This window comes from Phodopus roborovskii, unplaced genomic scaffold (genome assembly GCF_943737965.1).
Source record: "Phodopus roborovskii unplaced genomic scaffold, PHOROB, whole genome shotgun sequence".
In the NCBI taxonomy this organism is placed as follows: Eukaryota; Metazoa; Chordata; class Mammalia; order Rodentia; family Cricetidae; genus Phodopus; species Phodopus roborovskii.
Window position 1 is genome coordinate 47705366 of NW_026126407.1, and position 24075 is coordinate 47729440.

The 24075-nt window shown below is 45.9% G+C and overlaps 2 protein-coding genes across 2 annotated transcripts; both read left to right on the forward strand.

Moving 5' to 3' along the window:
* The first annotated feature begins 11098 nt into the window (after positions 1-11098).
* Nme4 (NME/NM23 nucleoside diphosphate kinase 4) lies at positions 11099-14946 on the forward strand. Its single transcript, XM_051181051.1, has 5 exons — positions 11099-11282; positions 12593-12726; positions 12902-13003; positions 13135-13247; positions 14527-14946. The coding sequence occupies exons 1-5, from the start codon at positions 11114-11116 to the stop codon at positions 14648-14650; spliced, it is 642 nt and encodes a 213-aa protein (XP_051037008.1). The 5' UTR covers positions 11099-11113; the 3' UTR covers positions 14651-14946.
* A 1606-nt stretch (positions 14947-16552) lies between these two features.
* On the forward strand, positions 16553-22996 carry Decr2 (2,4-dienoyl-CoA reductase 2). The gene is made up of 9 exons (XM_051181052.1): positions 16553-16717; positions 17837-17905; positions 18743-18794; positions 19295-19430; positions 21166-21290; positions 21362-21455; positions 21649-21753; positions 22268-22485; positions 22814-22996. The coding sequence occupies exons 1-8, from the start codon at positions 16638-16640 to the stop codon at positions 22483-22485; spliced, it is 879 nt and encodes a 292-aa protein (XP_051037009.1). The 5' UTR covers positions 16553-16637; the 3' UTR covers positions 22814-22996.
* The last annotated feature ends 1079 nt before the right edge of the window (positions 22997-24075 follow it).

Here is a 24075-nt window from a genome sequence, read left to right on the forward strand (position 1 = left end):
CTTGGAAGCCTGAGGCAAACAGATCTGAATCTCTGTGAGTTCCAGAAGAGCCAGAACTACACAGTGAGACCCTGTCAAAAAAAAAAAAAAAAAAAAAAAAAAAAAAAGGCAAGATCTAATGTAGCTCCCCCCTACCTTTTAACTCTATATAAATAAGAATGACTTTGAAATTTTGATCATCCTGTCTCCAGCTTTCAAGTCTTGGGACTATAGACTTATGTCTTAGTTAGGATTTTTGATGCTGTGAACAGACACCATGACCACAGAAACTCTTTTTTTTTTTTTTTTTTTTTTTTTTAAGATTTATTTATTTATTCTGCATACATGTATCTCTGCAGGCCAGAAGAGAACGCCAGATCTCATTACAGATGGTTGTGAGCCACCATGTGGTTGCTGGGAATTGAACTCAGGACCTCTGGAAGAGCAAACAGTGCTCTTTACCTCTGAGCCATCTCTCCAGCCCCACAGAAACTCTTTAAGGAAAATATTTAATTGAGGTGGCAGCTTTCAGTGCAGTCCATTGTCATCACAGTGGGGGTGGCTCACTCACATTTCAGTCCATTATCATCTTGGAGGGGAGCATGGTGATATTACAGCCAGACTTGGTTCAGGAAAGGTAGCTAGGAGTCAGTCCTACATCTCACATGCAACAGGAAGTCAACTGAAAGTCGCTCTGAGGGAAGCTTGAGCAAAAGAGACCTCAAAGCCCACACCCACAGTGACACACTTCCTCCAAGGCCATACTCACTCCAACAAAGCTATACCTCCTAAGAGTGCCACTCCCTTTGAGATTATGCGGGGCCAATTACATTCAAACTACAAAGCTTGTATCGCCACATCTACCTACTGCAGTTCTCTTTCTTTTTCGTGTTTTTTATTTTATGTGTATGGGTATTTTGCCCACATGTAGATCTAGTGTCGGGTGACAGTGGAGTTTGGGGTAGGAAAGCAGTGGGGTGCTTTAAGTACTGCTAGTGGTCCAACCTAGTAGGAGCATGAAAGACAACGGTAATTTGAACTGTGGGGGCCTGGCTCAAGAGGTTCCAGAGGAGAAGAATTTTAGTATGTTTCTGTAATGTTTTCTTTTCTTTTTTCTTTTTTTGGTTTTTCTCTGTGGCTTTGGAGGCTGTCTTCCAAAGCTCTTGTAGACCAGGCTGGCGTCAAACTTACAGAGATCTTCCTGCCTTTGCCTCCCGAGTGCTAGGAGTGCCCTGATGAAAATGGATGCTTTTTGCCCTTGTCTGAAGTGTCTGCCTGAGGTTAAAGAGTTTTGGATTAATTTACTGACAGAGGAAATCTCAAAAGAGCCTAGTATAGACTCTGTTGTGTGGCGTTAACTCTAATGAGGATTTATAATGAAAAAGAGCAAGCTGAACAAGTAAAAACACAAAATGTACAGATTGAAGAGAAAAGGGCATCAGGAAGTGGAATAGAGCTAAATCCTGTGTTCAAGGAGGTAAACAGATTAAGAAATAGAATACAGGACAAGATTGTAAGGATTCAGGCATTATGATGGCCTGCTCCTGTCACCTGGCAGAATGCACTCAGGCAATACCTTGACCAGCCCAGGGTCCCATGGTTGTGTGGTGTGCACGCAGGTGCAAAGGACCCCTTTAAAAGAAAGACCCTCACCCATCTATGTTCTCTTTCCCCACTCTCTTTTCCTCTTTCCTGCTGTTCCCCTTGGGCATACAGAGTCTCTTGACTTCTCCCCCGACCCCTCACCTCTTTACCTTTCTAATAAAACTTCTCACTAAGCTCTGTCTGCCTGGTATGTTTGGCTTCCACCTCAGTCACATAGCATGCCCTGTAATCCACCAAGGTAACCCTTTATTCCCAACAAAGACCCCACCCAACTAAACTTCCAATTTGTGAAAAGGAATTAACAGTTTAGGTCCAGGCATGGTGGTACATGCCTTTAATCCCAGTACTCAGAAGGCAGTACTCAGAAGCAGGTGGATCTCTGAGTTTGAGAGTGAGTGGTCTCCAGACCCAACTCAGCCCCCTGCTTTGGCAGCCATGACAAGTTGCAGAAAAGACCCAGCAAAACATAGGACCCCGACTCAGCAACATGTGCTGAGCTCCAGACCCTACCTGACCTTGCCCTAATCACTAGGAAGCCAGATACCTTCCATGTGGCAAGGAATGAATCAGAAGTTAGCTGGTAGGCTAACTGATAATAGTGGAATGCAGAGTGTAGCAACTGCCCTGGGAGGCCTTGTAGGCATAGCAACCTTTCAGCAGCTACAACAGACCAATCAACTTAGGACAGGTTGCACAAGCCCAGAGGTGCACCAATCCTGAGACTGTTGCTGTGCAACTAATAGACTCCCAGACACTTCCTTTGCTCTACTCCAATTTATGCCCTGCCCCACTGCTGCTCCGGGTCCTTCTTACTCCACCTGCTGTGTCTGATGGACTGAGGACCCAAGTTAATCATAATCAACTCGTTAATAAAAAGGACTTTTCGCTTTTGCATCAGAACTGGTCTCTTGGTTTTGGGGGTTCAGAATCTGGGCACAACAGAGAGATCTAATTTGAGGGACCTAGTCTACAGATTGAGTTATAGGGCACCCAAGCTTGGGGAGCATAGGAAACCACTGAAAACAGAAAGTTGGTGAAGATGTAAGTGAATGAGGGGACCATGTTCTATCCCCAGCAAGTAGTAGAACTCGGCAACTTTGGCTACATGGTTCTGGCTTTAGGGTCAAGGATAGGGGTTTGTAAGGAGTAAGGTTTCGGTCTGGTCCCGCCGCCCTGCCAGCCCCAAATAACACACAGAGACTCTATTTGATATAATGTTGTTGGCCAGGTACTAGTTTCTTATCGGCTAGCTCTATCTTAATTATTAACCCATTTCTATGTATTTCTACATGGTCTTACCAAGAGCGGAGGAACGGTGGTTCTATTCTCTCCAGACTCTCCATCTTGACTCTTCCCCACTACTTCCTCTTTCCTCCTTGTCTCTTAGTCCCGCCTATCTTGCTTTCCTATTGGCCAACAGTGTTTTATTCATTAACCAGTATGAGAAACATATACAGAATGACATCTCCCATCAGGGGTTGTTCAAAGGGATTATAGAATCTCCTCAACTAAGGAAAGTCACTGAGGCCAGGTGTATGGCAGGGGTGTCCTTGCATGGAGGTCCAGAGAGGCTATTATGTGAAGCTGTGAAGTTGAAGCCTGGATTACTTTGGAGACCCCAATATGTTAGAGATGCCAGAGCCATGGGATACCTGCCAAGGAAAGCTGTTAACAATGAGAGGAACCAGCCAAGAAAAAGAAGAGTGTGGCAGTCAACAAAGCTGAAAATAGTTGGAGACCTGAAAAGTATTTTGACATCAGACATGGGGATTCAGAGTTTGGAACTTGCTGAGATGCTTTTGGTCATGTTTTGGTCCAGTATTTCCTCAATCTGTTCCCTTCCCTACATTTTGGAATGGTAATGTATACTCTGTGCCATTAAATATTGGGAGTGTGTGATCTGCTTTTTGATTTTGATTTTATAGAGAATTGCATGAGTATCTGTTACCAGCATTTTCCTGTCAGCCTGATCCCTCTGCCACATCGGCCCCAAATAACACACAGAGATGCTGTATTAGATATAAAGCTGTTGGCTTGTTACTAGCGTTTCTTGTTGGCTAGCTCTATCTTAAATATTAACCCATTTCTATGAATCTAAGTGTTTCCACATGGTGTTACCGGAGAGTCCAGACCTCTTATCTTTTCACAGTCTACATTTTGACTACTCTCTACTACATCTCCCAAAATCCTTGTCTCCTAGTCCCGCTTATCTTGCTTTCCTATTGGTCAACAGAGCTTTATTCATTAACCAATAATAGAAACATATATACAGAATGACATCTCCCATCAAGTCTCAGAAGACACTTTGAACTTTGGATTTTTAAACAAATTTGAGGCTGGAAAGTGGTGGTACAGTCCTTTAATCCCAGCACTTGGAGGAAGAGGCAGGCAGATTTCTGAGAGTTCAAGGCCAGCCTGGTCTACAAATCAAGTTTTAGAAGAGCCAAGGCTGTTACACAGAGAAATCCTATCTCAAAAAACCAAAACCAACCAACTGGAGAAAGAAATAAAGAAGAAAAGAAAAGAAAGAAAGAAAGAAAGAAACACGTTTGAGACTGTTATAGACTATGGAGAATGCATTTCCGGCACTATGTTATAGTTACAAGCTTGTGAGAGCCAGGGAGTGGAATGTGGTGGTTTGAATATATATAGCCCCATAGACTCATGTGTTGAATGCTTAGCCCATAGGGAGTGATGATTATTAGGAGGCACAACTTTGTTGGAGTAGAAGTGGCCTTGTAGGAAGTGTGTCACTGTGGGGAGCAGTCTTTGAGGTCTCATATATGCTCAAGCTACGTCTAGTGTGACACACAGTTGCTTCTGCTGCCTGAAGATAAAGACGTAGAACTCTTAGCTCCTTCTCCTGCACCATGTCTGCTTGCATGCCATCATGAAAATAATGGACTAAATCCCTGAAACGATAAGCCATCTCCAATTAGATGTTTTCCACTATAAAAGTTGCTATGGTGCCGGGTGTTGGTGGCACACGCCTTTAATCCCAGCACTTGGGAGTAAGAGGCAGACGGATCTCTGTGAGCTTGAGGCCAGCCTGGTCTACACAGCTAGTTCCAGGGCAGCCAAGTCTACACAGAAAAACCCTGTCTGGAAAAACCAAAACAGAAAAAAAAAAAGTTGCTATGGTGGAGGCTGGAGATATGGGTCAGTGGTTAAGAGCACTATCTGCTCTTCTAGAAGACGGATTCCTAGTATCCACATGGCAGCTCACAAACTATCTGTAACTCTAGTTCCAGGGCTTCTGACATCCTTACACAGAACACAGACATATATGGAGGCAAAACACTAATGAACATAAAATAAAAATATTTTAATTAAAACAAAAAGTTGCTGTTCTTTGGAAGAACCCTCTGGCTTTTCAGGCTCTGCTTACTTACCAAAATAACAGCAAATTCCAATTTTAAAAGAGCTTGTGATCTGAGCAGATTGAAGTCCAGCTGTTTTTTCTGTGTAAAGTGATTCCTGCCTCCAAGCCTGTGAGTCATCACTCCGATTCTACAGGAACAGCCAGTGTCCCCAAGATGCTAGTCTCATAGGGAACGGGTTTCGGTGTGACGCTATGGGCTGCCTAGTTCTTTCCTTCCACAATCATGGGGTAGACTCCTCTCATCTAAGAGGTTGGTAGCCCTGGGTGTGATGGCACATACCTGCAATCCCAGGATTTGGAAGGCCGAGGCAGGAGAATTGCTCTAAAGTGAGCCAAACCCTAACCAATCTTAAAGACTGGTGTGCTAAGCAAGGACTGAACTCTCTTTTTCTCTCTCTCAAAGGGTCTCACCACATACCTAGGCAGAACTATGTATAATGGCCTCAAACTCACAGAGATCCTCATATGTCTTTAGAGTGTTGAGATTAAAATTGTATGACATCATGCTTAGCCTTCTGTTATTATCATTGGTGTGTGTTTATGTGTGCATGATGTAGACATGTATGTGTATGGCACGGGACACTTCTGGAGGCCATTGGACAACCCTAAAGTCTGTTCCCACCTTTATGTGGATTCTGAGGATTGAATTCAGGTCATTAGATTTGCATCCTCCAGCATCAAGAGCCTTTACTCACTGAGCAATCCCACTAGCCCTCTTTCTTTATTTCCTATTCTATTTTAATCATTGCTCTCATTTGTACATCTTTGTTCATCTAAGGAATCCAAATCCCCATCACTATGGCAACACCCCTCCCCAGTTCCTTAACACATTACAATGTATTTATTTATTTGGATTTTTTTTGGTTTTATTTTGTTCACAGATAGGGTTTCTAATGTGTAACTGTCCTGACTGTCCTGGAACTCACTCTGTAAATAAGGCTGGCTTCAAACTCACAGAGATCTGCCTGCTTCTGCCTCCTGAGTGCTGGGGTTAAATTCATGTGCCACCACTGCCCAGCTTGTTTTATTTGTAAGTATAAATATGATAAAATGTTGATAATAAAAACAATTATGATTGAAAAACAAATAATAATTTTGAAAAATCACTAGGGTTTTTGTTCAGCATCTAATGTTGTTTTTACTCTCTCCCTCTCCATTCCAAGGTTAAAACTCAGGGCCTTATGCACAATTGAACCACACCCCAAGCCATTATGTTCCTTATTTATCCCCATTTTGTGTATATGTCTTAGGGTTCTCTAGAGAAACAGAACTAGTGAAATGTATGTGTGATGGGGACAGTGAGATGGCCCAGCAAACAAAGGCACTTACTGCTAAGCCTAAAGACCTGACCGAGTTCTATCCCCAGGTGGGAGAAGCAATTCCTGCAAGTTGTCCCTAACCTTCACCTGTGCATAGTGTTGTCAGATTCCCCTGCCTCTACACCCCCCACACACAAAGTAAATAACTAAAAATGTAAAAGATGTGTGTGAGAGAGAAAGGGGTTACTAGAGTGGCTTACAGGTGATGGTGCTAGGGAGGCCAATAGGGGTCATCTGCAGACTGGAAAGAGTAAGAAACCAGTCCTTCAGTCCATGCAGCTGAGTAGCACAGCAGTGCTGACAGTCAACACATCATTTCTTAGACTCCTTTACAGAGTCCCTTAGTCCTCAAAGGCTGAAGCAACTGGATTCTGGTGTTGGCAAGGGATGGAGTAGCAGCAATGAAGGGTTAGACCCCTCAACCACCTAGAAGAGAAGGCAAGCAAGGGAGGAACCCAGCTCTTACCTCTGAACTTTTTATATCTGCCCTTCCCTCAACTCAGGAAGGTCTTTCCTGTCAGTTGATCCTTCCTGGAAGTGCCTACAGATGTTGGGTACTAATGAACCAGAAGATGAAAGCTGCAGGCAACAACCTCAAGCAAACACTCTGGCCTGTGATGAGCCTGGGGTAAGGTCCATCTGTACTGGCACAGGGGTCTAGACAAGTGTCTTTGCCCTATTCCAAACAATGGAGGGAGAGCGGTCATCAATCATCGTACTTGGGTGTGAAGGCTTCTTTTGGTATCTCTCACTGGTTTACCTGACCTGGCATATGGGAGCTACTACCCTGGGCCCTCCTTCCCTCGAAGCAGCCCTCATCCCCACATGCTTTCTGCAGTAACTTAAGCAGGGGTTGGAAAAGGGCCAAAGGGAAATTAGAGTTCCAAGAAAACAGGAAAGAGAAGCAGACAGAAAAATATTTGATGAAATACCTATATTTTTCAGACATGAAGAAAAGCATTAATCAACCAATTCAGACAACCCAGTGAACCTTAAGAATCATCACAGAGATAGTTCAGAGGTTATGGTATTTCCTGCAGTGGACCTGGGATCAGACTCCAGTACCTATAAAGTGGCTTACAACCCTCTATAACTTGATATTTAATGGCCTCTGAGAACATCTGAATGTATGTGATATACACAAATTCACAGAGGTACAACACATTCATAAAAAATAAATTAAAAGGATCAGCAGTTAGGAGTAGTTAAGATGGCTCAGCAGTTAAAATCAATGTCTGCTCTCCCAGAGGACCTCGATTCAATTCCCAGCATGGCAGCTCACAACTGTCTGCAACTCTAGTTCCAGAAGATCAGCACCTTCACACTGACATACATGCAGGCAAAACACTGATGCACATAAAATAGTAAAAGAATAAACAACAACAACAATAATAATCAATGCCGAGTCTTGCCTGGTGTTGCAAGCCAGGACCCCCAACATTCACAGGGATTTTAAATTCAAAGGCTACAAAGTGAGCCCCAGGTTAGGCTAGGTTACAGGTTAAGACTCATCTCAAAATAATCAAACTTTTGTGGGGAATGGTAGAACACTTGGCTAACACGCACAGGCTCTGGGTTTGAACCTCAACATGGTATGAACTGGGCAATCCGTGCTTGTAATACCAGCACCTGAAAGGTAGAGAAAGAGAATCAGAAGTTCAGCTATACGATGAGTTGACAGCGGGGCTACAAGAAATCCTTTCTGAACAACAACCACAACAATAGATGCTGGAGATCTGGCTCTGTGCTTAAGAACACTTGCTGCACATCAAGGAGGATGAGTCTGCATTTCAGCACCTATGTAACAGGCTGGGCATGGTCCTGAGAACAACGGTCAGCACCAGCAATGTGGAGAGTAGTAAAGACAGGAGGATTGAAGGTCTTATTCACCACCAGCCTACTAAAAGAAACAAGAGCTCATGTTCTGGGAGAGATACTGCCCCAAAAGAATAAGGTAGAAAGTGATGGACACTGTCTTCTGGCCTTTGCACAGAAGCATATATTTACATAAATGTGCATATATCTCACACATACACATGTGCATACATCTCACAGACACAGTCATATATATGTTCATACATCTCACACACATGTATATACATCTCTCACATACATTCATATATATGCATACATCTCACAAACACACTCAAACACGGGCATAGATCTCACATATACACACTCATATACATGTGTATACATCTCACACACTCATACACATGTATATATCTCATACACACTTGCATACACACACATAAGCATATATCACACATTCATTCATATGTACATACACTACATACTCTCCTCCCTAAATAAATAAAAACAGCTGAACATGCTGATAATGCTTTTTTTTTAAAGATTTATTTATTATGTATACAGTGTTCTGCCTGCATTACAGATGTTTGTGAGCCACCATCTGGTTGCTGGCATTGAACTCAGGACCTCTGGAAGAGCATCCTGTGCTCTTACCACTGAGCCATCTCCCAAGCCCCGCTATTTATTTATTTATTTATTTATTTGAGACAGGGTTTCTCTGTGTAGCCCTGGCTGTCCTGGAATTCACTCTGTAGAGCAGAGTTGCCTTGAACACACAGACCCACCTGCCTCTGTCTCCTGAGTGCTGATACTAAAGAAGTGCACCACCACAACCAGCTAGTGCCAATGCTTTTAATCCCGTACTTGGATAGAACTTTGAGTTCGAGGCCAGCATGGTTTACATAACTAGTTCCAGGCCAGCCAGATATACCATGAGACCCTATCTAAAGAAAGAAAAAGAAGAGAAGGAGGAGAAATAAAGGAGAAAACTATGTTAAATAATAATAACAAAACGGGGGCTGGAGAGATGGCTCAGTGGTTAAGAACAGTGGTTGGTCTTCCAGAGGTCCTGTGTTCAATTCCCAGCAACCACATGGTGGCCCACAACAATCTGAAATGAGATCTGGTGCCCTCTTCTGGCCTGAAGGGATACATGCAGGCAGAATACTATATACAAAATAAATCTTTAAAAAAAAAAAAAAAGAATAACAAAATGCTCTCAGGCAATGGTGTTGAATGCATTTAATCCCAGCACTTGGGAGGCAGAGGCATGTGGGTCTCTGTGAATTCAATACCAGCCTGGTCTACAGAGCAAATTCTAGGACTGTCTCCAAAACTACACAGAGAAAACTTGTTTTGAAATACCCCCCAATAATAATAAATTACATGTTAAATGAATAAATAATGTGAGTATGGTCTGGGAGAGCATTCCTGTGATCTCAGCAGTAGAGACAGGAGAGGCATGAAGACATGGGTTCAAAGCCAGCCTCTGCTAAATATGGAACTCAGGGACAGTAGCAAGAATTATGCCTCTGTCATTAAAAACAAAGAAAAATGACATGAGAGGAGGGGAGGGTGAGAGAACCTGGACTGACACGTGAAACAAGCTTGTTTCAAATTTAAATAAAAAATATTATCATAAAAACCAAAACAAAACTAGGCATTGGTGGATTGGTGGCCAGCACTCGGGAGGGAGAGGCAGGCAGATCTCTGTGAGTCCAGCCTGGTCTACAGAGCAAGTTCCAGAACAGACTCCAAAACAATACAGAGAAACCCTGTCTCAAAAAAACAAAACAAACAAACAAACAACAACAAAAAAAAAACACCAAGAAAACCCCCACAAAAACCAAAACCAAAACAAACAAAAACAATTCCCAGCTTCCACATATGATATACAGACATATGTTCAGGCGACCTTCCTGTTTAAAAAAAAAAAAAAGCTGGGTATAGTAGCAAACACCTTTTAATTCCAGCACTTAGAAGACAGAGGCAGGCATATCTCTGTCTTCTAGTCTACAGAGTAAGTTCCAGGTCAGCCAGAACTACATTGAGAGACCCTGTCTCAAAACACACACACACCAAAAAAAAAAAAAAAGGAAAAGGAAAAGAAAACAAATCAAACCCACAAATACAAACAAAATGTGGGCTGGAGAGATGGCTCATGTAACTCTAGACCTAGAGAATCCAATGTCCTCTTCTGGCCTCCTCTGCACTACAGGCAGGTAGTGCCCAGACAGACATTAGGACAAACAAACATACACTGAAAATAAAAGTAAAAGTTGCTGGAAAGATGGCTCAGTGGTAAGAACAGTTTCTGCTCTCCCAGAGGATTTGAGTTGGTTCTCAGCACCTATGTGGGACAGCTTACAATTGTATGTTATGCACAAACATATGTAAATAAATTGGGGGGGGCAGGGGTATTCTAGAAGGGCTTCTCTGAATATCTCCGGTTGTCCCGGAACTTGCTCTGTAGTCCAGGCTGGCTTCAAATTCAGAAATCTGCCTGCCTCTGCCTCCAGGATTGCTGGGATTAAAGGTGTGCACCACTACAGCCAAGCTTGTAAATTACAAAAAAAAAAAAAAAAAAAAAAAGTTTTAACCTGAAAAGAAAAAAAAGAAAAAATGCTTAAACAAAATAAAATTTCCAATAAATAAATACTCTGAATAGTTAAGGATGTAGTAATATAATTAGTCAACTAGCCCAACTGCCAAATCCAGCTAAACAGACCCAACTGGTATTTACGGGAGTTATTCTCCATGAAGTACAATTACCATGTTTGACTGTGCGGTACGAAGACGAGTTTAATCTAAACTCTGAATGGAAGACTGCATTTTTTTTCTTTTTTTTCCCCCTCTGCAGTACTAGGGAGGTCGAGCCCAAGGCTCTGTACATGCCAGTCAAGCGCTCTGTCACTGAACTGCATCTAGCCGTTTTCTACTGATTTTAACGGAGATTACAGCTCCGAGTCGGCCAGCTCTGGTGGAACAGGGTGAGGGGCCCCACCGGCCCCTTGGGATGGGGGCAGGGCAGGGCGGGCCGAAGCGTGGCACCGCCTTCTGCCCAGTGTGCGCTGCGTTCCGCGCCGCGCCTGGCGTCACCATGGGTTCCCTCTTTGAGCGCGCCGCGCTGAGGGCGTTGTTGTGCGGGCCACGCATTCCAGGCCTGCTGGTGCGCCCCAGATCCGGTGAGTCCTGCATCCGTGGGGAGCTGGGCAGATGGCTGCCGCGCGTCCTTTGTTTGCGTACGTGCGGCAGCTGAAAGCTTGGTTTTTGTTCCGAAGGACCAGTGGAAGCGCAATCCCCAGGAGCCAGAGTCAGGGCTTTTAGCAGAAGAAAACCAAAGCGGGAAGACTAGCAGACTCGTGCCTCCTAAGGGGTGGGGGGCTGCGGGTCATGTTCTCTCCGCGGAGCCGTGTTCCCAGCACTGAGCCAGAGCAGGCCCAAGACAACCCGGCCACTTCCTGGGGTCCCTGCTCTTGCTACCCTATCATGGAATGCTTTCTGAGAGCCAAATAACTTGTGCTCCTTTTATCCACCCTGGAAATTGATCAGTCTCATCAAGACACACAGCAGTTGGCATTAGAGCTCTGGGGCTATCCTGGGTCCCCTGTCATCTCTGGTAGGGGGACAAGCAGGTTAGTGAGACTTCCTCCCTTGGGTTTTATTCAGCTTGTTGAGTTATAGTGAATACCCATTGTGGACTGAGGATGGAGCTTGATCCCTCCTTTCTAACTTAAACATGGTGTTTCTCCTTTCTTTTGAGAGACAGCCAGGGGCTAGGACCCTCTAAAAGTAGAATTTGAGCCCGTGGTGGTGGTATCTGCCTTTTATCCCAGCACTCAGGAGGCAGAGGCGGGCCTAGTCTACAAAGTGAGTAACAGCACAGTCAGGGCTACACAGAGAAACCTTGTCTCAAAAACAAAAACAAAACAAAGTAGCATTTGATCTTGGAGGAGACAGTGTTCTGGCTGTGGCTTAGAGCCGCAGAAGCATGAAGACAACAGCAGACTCCATGACAGTGTTCTCCTGAGGCAGCCTGAACCCCTCCCCTCCCCGAAGCTGAGTTCCTGTCTTGCAGTGTGGATAACCCCCCCACCAATCACTGTCATATCCCTTTGTCCCCAGCACTCAGGCCACCTGGAAGTAATGCACTAACTCTGCTTGGTCTCATGCCTTTTCTCCACACCCAAAGGATAAACTCCTAGTGTGTAGGCCCGAGGTTCACTGGAGTCATGAGGCTCAAGTTTTCTTCCTGCGGGGCATCATCACTAAGCCTTTTTGGTTCCTAAGTTATCTGAGCCTTTTTGGGGAACCATCTCCACCTTGGGCAGCTTCTGCTTCTGCCAGGGAAGCTCCCATTTGTGTTTGTGCTTCCAGATCATCCTACATGGTGTCAGTCCCCTTCTAGTCCTCTGATATCTGAGCTCTGTCAGGAATCTAGGCGGGAGAGACCCGGAAATGTGAAGCATCTTCACCCCCTTGACCTCTTTTACAGGAGGGCCTTCCTGGCCACAGGAGCGGACCCTGGTTGCTGTGAAGCCAGATGGGGTGCAGCGGAGGCTAGTGGGGACTGTGATAGAACGCTTTGAGAGGCGGGGCTTCAAGCTGGTGGGGATGAAGATGTTGCAGGTATCAATCTTTGGCATGTGGTGTCCCTAGTCTCCTAGCACTGGCAGTCACAAGGATTGGGAGGTAACCATTGTGGGAACCAGCTTCCGGCGTTGTGTCAGAAAGGTACCCCAAATTCAGGACACCAATTGTGGCTTACTCTCCAAAGGTTCTTCTTACTCCTCCTTCCACACAGGCACCAGAGAGCATTCTTGCTGAGCACTACCGGGACCTACAGAGGAAGCCGTTCTACCCAGCCCTTATCAGCTACATGAGTTCTGGGCCTGTGGTGGCCATGGTACAGCAGGGCTGGGTCAATAGAATGGGTGTGTGGGGTGTCCTCCCCCCAAGCAAAAGAAAGGGCTTGGATTGAGCCCAGAGCACCTGGGGTCCCCTGGCTTTTCTCCAACCTTCATATCTGTACTGTAGGTCTGGGAAGGGCACAATGTAGTCCGCATCTCAAGGACCATGATAGGACACACTGACTCAACCGAGGCAGCCCCTGGGACGATCAGGGGAGACTTCAGTGTTCACATCAGCAGGTATGGAGGCCCTGACACCCTTGTTTCCCAATGTAGGGTAAGAAGGCTAATTTAGAATGGCAGACTGTACTTAAGACAGATCCTTGAAACTGTGGATGGTGGCACACACTTTTAATCCCAGCACTTGGGAGGTAGAAGCAGGTGGATCTCTGAGGACAAGGCCAGCCTGCTATACAGAGTGAGTTCCAGGACAGCCAGGGCTACACAGAGAAACCCTGTTTTTGTTTTGTTTTGTTTTGTTTTGTTTTGAGGGGGAGACAGATCCTTGAGAACTATGTGTCTTGCTGGGCTGAAAGTTTCTGATGGTGAGGTGTTTGCTATAACCAAGTTAAGTTGTCAGGTAGGCCAGGCTAGCTTTGAACTTATTAAGTAGTTCAGACTGTCTTAAACTCCTGATCTTCAGGCCTCTACCACCTGAGCTTACAGTATGCTACCATGTCTGTCTAAGTCCTTTTCCCCTGGCTCTTTAGTATTTGATTTTGGTCAACAACCGTGAGGGCTTGGCTCTGATGGCTGGTAGGGAAGGCAACACTTAGAAGCTGGTGGCTGGTGTATAGGCTGGCTTCTGAGTTTGCAAGAAACTGAACCCAGCCTAGACCCCCCCCCCCCGCCCCCCACATAGGATCTCATGTAATCCAGGTTGGTCTCAAACTGATTATATTGCTGAGGATGACCATGAACTTGTAATCTTCCTGCCTCTACCTCCCAAGTACTGGAGTCTTGGGACATGCACTGCCATGCCTGGTGTATTTAGTGCTGGCAATCAAATTTAGGGCTTTGTGCATTCTGGGTAAAACACTTTACCAACTGTGTTACACCTCTAGCTCTCATCTTCCTTCTTCCTTCATGTGTGGTGTGTGTGTGTGTGTGTGTGTGTGTGTGTGTGTGTGTGTGTGTGTGTGTGCCTGTGTAAGCCAGAAGAGGGTTAGATGCCCTGGAGCTGGAGTTACAGATAGTTTTGAGTTGCCTTATTTGGGTGCTGGGAACCAAGCTCAGGTAGGTTCTCTGCAAGAGAATGTACTCTTAACTGCTGAACCATCTCTCCAGCCCTTCCTTCCTTCCTTCCTTCCTTCCTTCCTTCCTTCCTTCCTTCCTTCCTTCCTAAGACTGGGTCTCCCTCTATAATCCAGGCTGGCCAAGAACTTGAAGCAATCCTTCCTCCCACCTCAGCTCTTTCAGTGCTGGCATTACAAGCTTGTAGCACAATAACCAGCTCCAAACTTCCTTTCTCTTCTATACCATCACCTTGTTTCCCTGTTACCTTTTCCACCTCTTGCAGGAATATCATCCACGCTAGCGATTCTGTGGAAGGAGCCCAGAGGGAAATCCAGCTGTGGTTTCAGAGCAGCGAACTGTTGACCTGGGCAGATGGGGGTAACCACAGCAGTTGCTGCCCAGCCTGAGGCTTTGAACTACCCTCCACACTTCAGGGTTCATCCATGAACAACTACCTCTGCCAACAAGAACTCAAGCCCACACCCTTCCCATCTCCCAAACCACTCCCTGGTTAGACCTTTTGTCTAACTCCAGCCCAGGGGAGTCTAAGCCTCAACTTTATGTGCCTTTTTGTATCCTAAGACAGCACAATATTGGATCATATCCTTCTATACCGAAGTGCCAGACCGCTTTGGGACATTGTCAGAGGTGATTTTGCTTGCCCCAAAGGAGAGACATTAAAATTTTCTGATTAAAATGGGAATGGCATACTTATTTTTGCCATCTCAGTATTGTGTGACCTTTCTTGGGGAGAGTGAACAAATACCTGTTCACCCCACACAGGGCAAAACAACATACCACAGTAACAATTCCATACCTTCCCAGCTTGGTGAACCCATGAGTTTACTGAATGACAGAGACAAGGATGAGGGTTCGTGACCTCAGAACAGCTAAATCACTGACAAGTCCCACCCAGCATAGGTAATAACATCAAGGTAACTAACTGCACAATAGAACCCTGCTTTCAGTTAACCTACCTCTTATATAACCTCGGATTCCTGCCCTGAGACACCTGAGAGTTGGAGAGAGTACTAGGTGGGGAATCTAAGGCAAAGATTCTGTGATGCCCTAGATTACCACTACCCTAGTTCCAGCTATCACTGGAACTTATTTTCTGTTATTTTACATATTTCATTAGCATGACTGCAGGGCCAAGCATTTTATAGGTCACTATAACAATGTCTGCTCCATGATGTCCAGTATTCATATCTGGAGAAAATCCCTTTATTCCAGCACTCTAATGAGTGCTTTTTATGCAAGGTGTAAACAGTAGGCTTGAGGCTTACAACTTTACTACCCCAGGAGGAGAATTCCTTGATTTTGGAAAATAATATAAACCAGGCAAGAGTTCAGAGTCATGCAATCGAGAATCCTAACGAAATTCTTTGCCTGGTGCTATTACAGCTTCTGGCTGTATGATAATTCTGAGAGAGGGTGGTAGCAAGGGATGGGTGGAGCCTAAGGCCTCTTCAAGGTACAGAGCCTGTGGGTAGGGGTGCCAGTCCTTGAGGTCGGAACAGCAGAAAACTTACACTTCAGCGGCTACTCTCATCTTTCTCTCAAAGCAACCCAGGCACCAGAGTGCATCCTCCACTCCTGACCTGAGTGATCTGTGACAGAGACCTTTCCCTGACGTCTTTTTATTTTCACGTTGATACATGCAAGTCACATCTCACCCCGGATCCTGAAATGGCTGACATAAGTAGCAGATACATATGGCCGCTAATTAACATCTTGATGGAATCCAGTCCTGTGTTCTCCGCACCTGTCTGTCTGCCTGAGCAGCTTCACGAAAATCTGGATCAAGTGCTGTGATCCTGGTCAGCCACCAAGAGGTGGCTCTGGGATTTTATTTTACCCGGACTAGCCACGCGAGGGAGCTATTGGCTTTGCAGACTCCCGATCCTTTTGCACTATGAGGGAGTGTCCAAGAGGCAGAGTGGTGCTCGTCAGGAGTCCCGACTTCCACACCGTCTCCAGAACCCGGATACAAGGACCAAGTGGCTGCAGTCAACTGGAATGGACTCTGGGGTTTAACAGGCGGGAGCTTCCCAATGCGTCTGCGTCAGCGCCTCCTCCCCCCCCCCTCGCAGTCCCAGCAGGCCGCGCGCTACCATGGGTGGGGTGCCCGCGGGGTGGAATGGGAAGACCTGGAGGGCGGAGAGTCGCGGGAGGGCGTGCGATAGGAAGGCATGGAGGGACGAGGCACCTCGTTGTGGGCGGGGCCTCCTTGCAGAGAGCGTCTGGTGGGCGGGGTGCCGTGGGGGTGGGACTCTGGTCCAGGGTGTTTCTGGGCAGAGCCAGCAGCTTGAAGAAGGCTGTGCTCAGCGTTGGGAAGGTAGGGTTTGGTTCCCAATTTTACTGTCCTTGGCACTCCGGCCCGCACACAGCGCCATGGCCCAGCAGCCGCCCGACGTTGAGGAGGACGATTGTCTTTCTGAATATCACCACCTCTTCTGTCCGGACCTTCTCCAGTGAGCTAAAGCAGGGAACTAGGGAGTGATCCGGGTTGGGACACAGAGGTCAGAACGGATCTGCCTCTGGACGGGTGATCATTACCCTGCTCTTGGGCGATCATAAACCTGATCTTGGAGTTCTGGAAGGATGGTTTGAAGGACTGAGAGAGGAGGAACCTTGTTCGTTTTGAAAATGTCTCACTTGATGCCTTATATACAGGGCATTTTTAGTTAAATATCCCCTCCTCCCCCATCATCCCTGAACTTCTAGGAAGCCCAAGAATAACAGAGTTTAAAGACGATTTGTGTCTAGCAAATCCGTTGGGTTCCATCATCTGTAGTAGCATGTTTTCTTTCACAGCCACACTGGATGAAAGTTCATGGGGTCAAAGTTCTCCTTTGGCTACCTATTTACCCTCTGTAACAGTGATTTATTTACTTATTTGTTTGGTTTTGGTTTTTCATGACATTGTTTCTCTGTGTACATCTGGCTGTCTTGGAACTCACTCTGTACATTGAGATGGCCTCGAATTCATAGAGCTCCATCTGCCTCTGCCTCCCTAGGGCTGAGATTAAAGGCATGCACCATCACTGCCTGGCCAGTGATTTGTTTATTGAGACAGAATCTCATGTATCCCAGGCTGCCCTGAAACTCACTATGTAGCTAATGCTGGTCTTTAATTCCTGGCCGCCCTGCCCCCATCTCTCAAGTGCTGGAATTAACAACATGCATCCCGACCAGGCTAAAACAGTGATTTTAAAGTAGATTCTATGGACTAGAAAGATGGCTCAGTGGTTCAGAGCACTTAGTGTTCTTTCAGAGGAATCAGCTTTGGTTCCCAACATCCACAGGAGGGCTCAACTATCTGTAGGCACTTGGGCAAAACATGCATAGAGAAAAAAATACATACATACATACATACATACATACATACATACATACATATGTGTTTTTCGAGACAGGATTTCTCTGTATTGCTTTGGAGTCTGTCCTGGAACTAGCTCTTTAGACCAGGCTGGCCTCGAATCCACAGAGATCCTCTTGCCTCTGCCTCCCAAGTGCTGGTACTAAAGGCATGTGCCATGAATGCCCGGCAATAAATGTTTAAAAAAAAATGACATTTTCCTTTTTTGAAGGGACAAGGTGGCCTTTATCACAGGTGGTGGATCTGGGATTGGCTTCCGGATTGCTGAGATTTTCATGAGGTACACTGCTCTGGGACCCTCCCTACCACCTTACTTCCCTTTGGCTGGGCCCTAATGGATTTTTGGGGAGTGGTTATATGCTGCCCTGGGGGAAAGACAGGACCTTAGGGGTCTCCTAGATGTGAGAGAGACTGTGTGATAAGCCACAGGTTGTAAGGGGACTGCTACGGTGGGGAAGAGTGTCTCTTGGGACACAGGTCTTGTGGCATCATGAGAGGGTTAGCAACTTGCTGCTGAAGCTGGTGGATGCTCATAATTAGGCTGAGGTTGAGGTCGAAGAGCCCTTCTCCAGTTCTCCCCAGTAGTCTACTTTTTACAACCTGAAGTGACTTTGGTTCCAGATAACAGACTATTATTCGAAGCTGGTGGCTTCATGCAATTTCCTCTCAGTAGAACAAAGTTCTGTGTGTTAGCTGGCCATGGGTATTACATAAATCAGTGTAGTTTTGTGCAACCTTTATAGCAGACCACATCCATTGTTGTCTCTTGAAATGGGCTCTCTATCCTCCACTCCAATGCCCTGTACAAATCTGGGATTGGCGCTGGTAGCCCACCACACCCTCTCTGCCATGTACATGGTATTTGGGTCAGAATATCCCAAGCCAGAGACATAGCATAGAAATCTAGGAGTGGGCAACCTAGGAGTAGCATAGTGCCCAGCAGTCCTTCCAGAATTACTCAGCCTGGCTTGAGTCCTGTACCTGCTGCCGGCCTTGTTTCTTACCTCAGCCTAAGAAACTCTTGGGGGAGTTCCTTGTAACATGGTTACTGGTAGGAGGATCCCCCAGGGTGTGTTCCTCATTCTTGTCTTCTCAGGCCTGCCATCTGGTTTTGTAGGCATGGCTGCCACACTGTCATCGCCAGCAGGAGTCTGTCAAGAGTGTCCACGGTGAGAGGAAGGCTGTGGGGTTCTGAACTTGGGTGGGAAAGAGTCCTGAGGACCAGGGGATAAAAACACCAAAATCTGTCTTCTTGTGTAGAGGAACTCATTTAAATGGACCCTCATAGGTACCCTTGACTTTTTAGAAATGTGGTTATTGGACCATGTTTTTGAAAATAATAATGGTTCCAGAATTATTCAGTAGGATTGCCAGCGTTATGAAGGTCACCATCTTACCCATCTAGGTCGAGGGGAAATGCCTACAAGGTAGGCAGAAAGAAGGTAGGATCTGAGACACAGATGGCAAGTTATAGAGAATGCAAGATGTCTTACCAACATCCACCAGGGGTCATGGCCCCAGGATGTGGCTACTTTCAAGTCAAGTCTCCCTTGGCAGGGTACCACAGCAAACTTGGGGTGCTAATGTAATGTATCATTTCCATTGAGGTTTAAAGGCTACTTCTCCAGGCTGAAGCTGCTAGCCAACCCTCTTTCTTTCTGCTGCCTAGGCTGCTGAAAAGTTGGTTGCTGCTACTGGAAAGCGGTGCCTCCCTCTATCTATGGATGTCCGAGTTCCCTCAGCTGTTATGGCTGCTGTGGACCAGGCGCTGAAAGAGTTTGGCAAAATTGACATCCTTATTAACTGTGAGTCCACAATAAGTGAGGGCAGAGTCTTTTCATAGGTCAATAGTGCTGCTTGGAAGCTCTGGATCTCTGTTGCCAGGGGTAGGATTGTGCCAGAGAGCCTAGGTATTTGTCCAGGCCCAACTATGGTCTCACAGTTGCCAGATGCAAGACTCAATCATTGTGCCATGACCTTTGCATTTGCCAGAGGCACAATCTAGGCTACAGGTTCTGTCCTGGACAATCTTTGTTCTTTCTGAGTAGTGGGTCAGCAAAGCCTGAGCTATGCTGGGTGTGACCATGACTAAGTCACAATTCTGGGGTGTTCTTGTATACTGAGATTTCCACTTTAAAAAGTGGGCTGGTGAGGTGGCTCAGTAGCTTAGGTCTGAGTCATATCCCTAAGCCCCACATGATGAAAAAAATGGTTCCACTACCACAGGTTGTCCTCTGACCCCCACATGCCATGGCACATGCACAACTACATACATTGCACATATACATATACTAAAGTGTTAAAATAAAAGTATGGGGCTGCCTCCCCATGTGTGGTGGCACATGCCTTTAATCTGAGCACTCAGAAGGCAGAGACAAGCAGATCTTGTAGTTTGAGGCCAGCCTGGTCTACATAGGGAATTCGAGGCCAGCTTGGTTACATATTAAGTTCCAGGACAGCTAGAGCTACACAGAGAGACCCCCGTCTCTAAATAAATAAACAAATAAATCAAAGTAATAGAGTTGGGATTTGAGCTCATGCAAAAAGCCCTGGTTACTATCATTGTCCCAGAAAAAAAAGTTGGTTACAGAATAACTAAGCAGATAAAACAGAGTTCTATATAATGACTTCACAATATCTGCTATTACTCAAATGTTATATTTTCTGAATGCTTGATATTATTATCATATCAAGGCACCATCTTTTTTTTTTTTTTTTTTTTTTCCTGAGACAGGGTTTTTCTGTGTAGCTCTACCTGTCCTGGAACTTGCCCTGTAGACCAGGCTATCTTTGAACTCCCAAGGGCTGGGACTAAAAGCTTGGGCCATTATGCCAACTAAAGACTCTATCTAAAGACTATTTTCAAATAAGGTCATATTCACAAACACCAAAAAAAATTATCTATCTATCTATCCATCTATCTGTCTATCTTTGTGAGATTGAATCTTCTATAGCCCAGGCTGGGGTCAACTTATTGTGTGCTTGAAGATGACCTTGAACTCCTGATCCTTTGCCTCTATCCCAACTGCTATCTTCATACATTGTTTTAGAGCTTAACTTCTTGGCATCTAATTGATGGGAGATGTCATTCTGTATATGTTTCTCATACTGGTTAATGAATAAAGCATTGTTGGCCAATAGGAAAGGAAGATAGGAGGGACTAGGAGACAAGGAGGAAAGAGGAAGTAGGAAGGAGGGTCAACATGGAGAGTCTGGAGAGACTAGAACCGCCAGCCGCCTCTCGCTGGTAAGAACATGTGGAAATACATAGAAATGGGTTAATACTTAAGACAGAGCTAGCCGATAAGAAACAAGTAACTGGCCAAAAGAATTATATCAAATACAGAGTCTCAGTGTGTTATTAAGGCTGGCGTGGCGGTGGGACAAGACCGGGCGGCGGGTGGAAAAACTGTACTGTACGCCTTACATCTAATCTTCTATCTTGTGCCTTGTCTGGCTGAGGCCACTTTGGGGGTCTCCACACTCTGACTGTACTCTTGACAGGGCTTAGCCCATTAGCTTTCCCCTTCTGTTCTCCAGGTGCAGCTGGAAACTTCCTATGTCCTGCCAGCGCTTTGTCTTTCAATGCCTTTAAGACTGTGGTTGACATTGACACCATTGGCACCTTCAATGTGTCTCGTGTGCTTTATGAGAAGTTCTTCCGGGTGGGTATCCTTGTGGCAGGGGCCTTTCTTCCTGTGGCTACCCACTCATTGTCATCCCTTGTATGTTTCAGGACCATGGAGGAGTGATTGTGAACATTACAGCCACTCTCAGTATGCGGGGACAGGTGCTGCAGCTCCATGCAGGTGCTGCCAAGGCAGCCGTGGGTATGAGTGCTCCCCATGGATTACCTTATCTTCTTGACTATCCCTGGAGACTGATGATCTGCACATGAGCTTGCTCCCAGCCCTGGATACTGTAGAGGCCTAGACTTGGCCCTGGGCTCCCCTGGTGTTTAGGCTACACCAGAGGCAGCACTGCCTCACGATTTGCCCTCCTGTATGCATTTCTTCTATGCAGATGCTATGACACGGCACTTGGCTGTGGAGTGGGGTCCCCAGAATATCCGTGTCAACAGCCTGGCTCCTGGTCCCATCAGTGGCACAGAGGGGATGCGGCGATTGGGTAAGTCTCTTTGGGAGTTTGGGACATCCATCAAAACTTCTGAGATTGTAGCAGGGCTTTAAAAAAAAATCTGTCTTCAGCTAGGTAGTAGTGATGCATGCCTTTAAGCCCAGGACTCAGGGGGCAGAGGTAGGCAGATCGCTGAGTTCCAGGCCAGCCTGGTCTACAACATGAGTTTCAAGATAGCCAGAGTTACACAGAAAAACCCTGTCTTGGGAAACAAAAACAAATAAACAAAAAACAACAAACATTTTGTTTTATTCCAGTCAAGAAGTTATCCAAATGTTTAACCTTCTACTATGTCTAAGTTGTCCTGCTCTTAGGGCCTCCATACACTCATTGCCTAGACGGTGTCACTTTCCCTCCTGTGGATTCTGTGTCACTTTGCACATCTTCTGTTGCTGGTAGAACAACCATCTTTTCCAGATGTGGGCCCAGGAGAGTGCTGGCTGGGAGGAGCAGCAAACACTGTGCTCTAGGGGGTTATGGGTCTTAACTTTCTATTGCCTTCCAGGGGGCCCCCAGGACAATGTGAAATTAAAGTCTCTTTCAAGCCCTGTGCAAAGACTTGGAAACAAGACGGAGATCGCCCACAGTGTGCTCTATCTGGCCAGCCCCCTGGCTTCCTATGTCTCAGGGATTGTGTTGGTGGTTGATGGTGGCAGCTGGATGACATTCCCAAATGACATTAAACAACTGGTAGAGTTTGAATCCACCTCTGCTAAGCTCTAGGTAATGAGCTGTTTCTACTTCTTAGGCTCCCTATGTCCTTGGTTGCCCCCATCTTTTACTGTGCCAGGTGCAGCTATGAACTAGGGTCAGGTTTTCATAGGACCATCCCTGCCCCTGTTGCACAGAGAGTCTTGCCTAGAGGACAGTCTCCAAGGTTGTGAAGGAAGTAGGCTTCCGGCCCTAGGTTTTCCCCAGGGGCCTTAGTCTCTTCCCTAGTAGAGGGTTTCAGCCTTGAATTTGCAATCTTTATGCCTTACTCTCTGGAGTGTTGAGATTACAGGAGTGCATGATGGGATACAAATTTTTCTTTTCTTTCTTTTTGAGGTAGATTGCATGTGACTCAGGCTACCTTCAGACTCACCATGTAGCTGAAGATGATTTTGAACTTCTGATTATCCAGTCTCAACCCTCAAGTGGTGATATTACAAGAGAGACACCATGCCCACTTTTTGCAGTGCTGAAGATCACACCCAAGGCGTCATGGACAGTATCAACTGAACTATATCCCCTGCCTGAGGGTACATCTTTTGACACATAAACAAACGTATTAAAAAATGTATGCAGGAGGTAGTATTTTTCATGGGAAATGCCCCCTGCCTTACAGAAATGATGAATGTGCATTTGGAAATCCTAGCCATCTAGCCCTTCCTCTGGGGACCAATCTGTTTCCATGCTCTTGTGTCTCCAAAACTCACATCTCAGGGGGTGGGGCCAAGTCATGAGCCTAGCCTGATGCTTGCTTATGGTGTCTGAAAGATTTCTTTGATTTTTGCCAGAAAATTGCATTTTCTTTTAAATAATATTTTTTTATTATAAAAATATCTGTCAGTTTTAATTTATAGGTTTCTAGAAAGAAAAAATTTGATTCAATCACTGAAATAGGGGTTTGTGTCTCCTGCCCTTTTTTTTTTTTTTTTTTTTTTTTTTTTTTTGTCCTGAGACAGGGTTTCTCTGTGTTGCTTTGGAGCCTGTCCTGGAACTTGCTCTGTAGACCAGGCTGGTGGCCTCGAACTCACAGAGATCTGCCTGCCTCTGCCTCCCTAGTGCTGGGGTTGAAGGTGTGCACCACCACTACCACCACCTGCTAGCTTCTTGATTTCTTTCCAAGGAGTCCAGATCAGAGGGAGGTGTGGCACTGTAGCCACCTTTGTTACGGGAATTGTCACCGGTCCACTAGCCAATTGAGAGGAGCAATTGGGTCTAAGAGGCGGGGTTTTCATTGGGGATGGGCCCAGGAAGAGGACTTTTCAAGCGAGGAAGCGGGCTATTGGGGGTGTGAGTAGTGGTTTGTAATTCGGGTCAGTTCCCCCTTTTGTTCTTTAATATATGTACATGATATTTTCCATTTAAATAAAACATAAGGATATTTTTATCATTTGATGCCCAAAGTGGGGAGGCTCCGGCGCTCTGGAGCTGTCAGTGTGTGCTCCTGCTCCTTGTCCCTGGAGCTCCCTAAGCCAGCACTCTCCTCGCCTGCCTGCTCCGCTGTCAGGGCCCTTGTAGCCACCAGGAGTCTTCTCGAAGCTGTTCTGCTTGGCTCGCTTGGGCAAGTTCTGGTCCTTGAGCATCGCTTGATGTGCGCTTGGGCAA

Coding starts and splice junctions, on each gene's coding strand:
- Nme4 (XM_051181051.1), top strand. CDS start 11,114: ATGGGGGCAGGGCAGGGCGGGCCGAAGCGTGGCACCGCCTTCTGCCCA. Junction 11,283..12,592: donor GCTGGTGCGCCCCAGATCCG/GTGAGTCCTGCA, acceptor CCTCTTTTACAG/GAGGGCCTTCCTGGCCACAG. Junction 12,727..12,901: donor TGGGGATGAAGATGTTGCAG/GTATCAATCTTT, acceptor CCTTCCACACAG/GCACCAGAGAGCATTCTTGC.
- Decr2 (XM_051181052.1), top strand. CDS start 16,638: ATGGCCCAGCAGCCGCCCGACGTTGAGGAGGACGATTGTCTTTCTGAA. Junction 19,431..21,165: donor AATTGACATCCTTATTAACT/GTGAGTCCACAA, acceptor TCTGTTCTCCAG/GTGCAGCTGGAAACTTCCTA. Junction 21,754..22,267: donor AGAGGGGATGCGGCGATTGG/GTAAGTCTCTTT, acceptor ATTGCCTTCCAG/GGGGCCCCCAGGACAATGTG.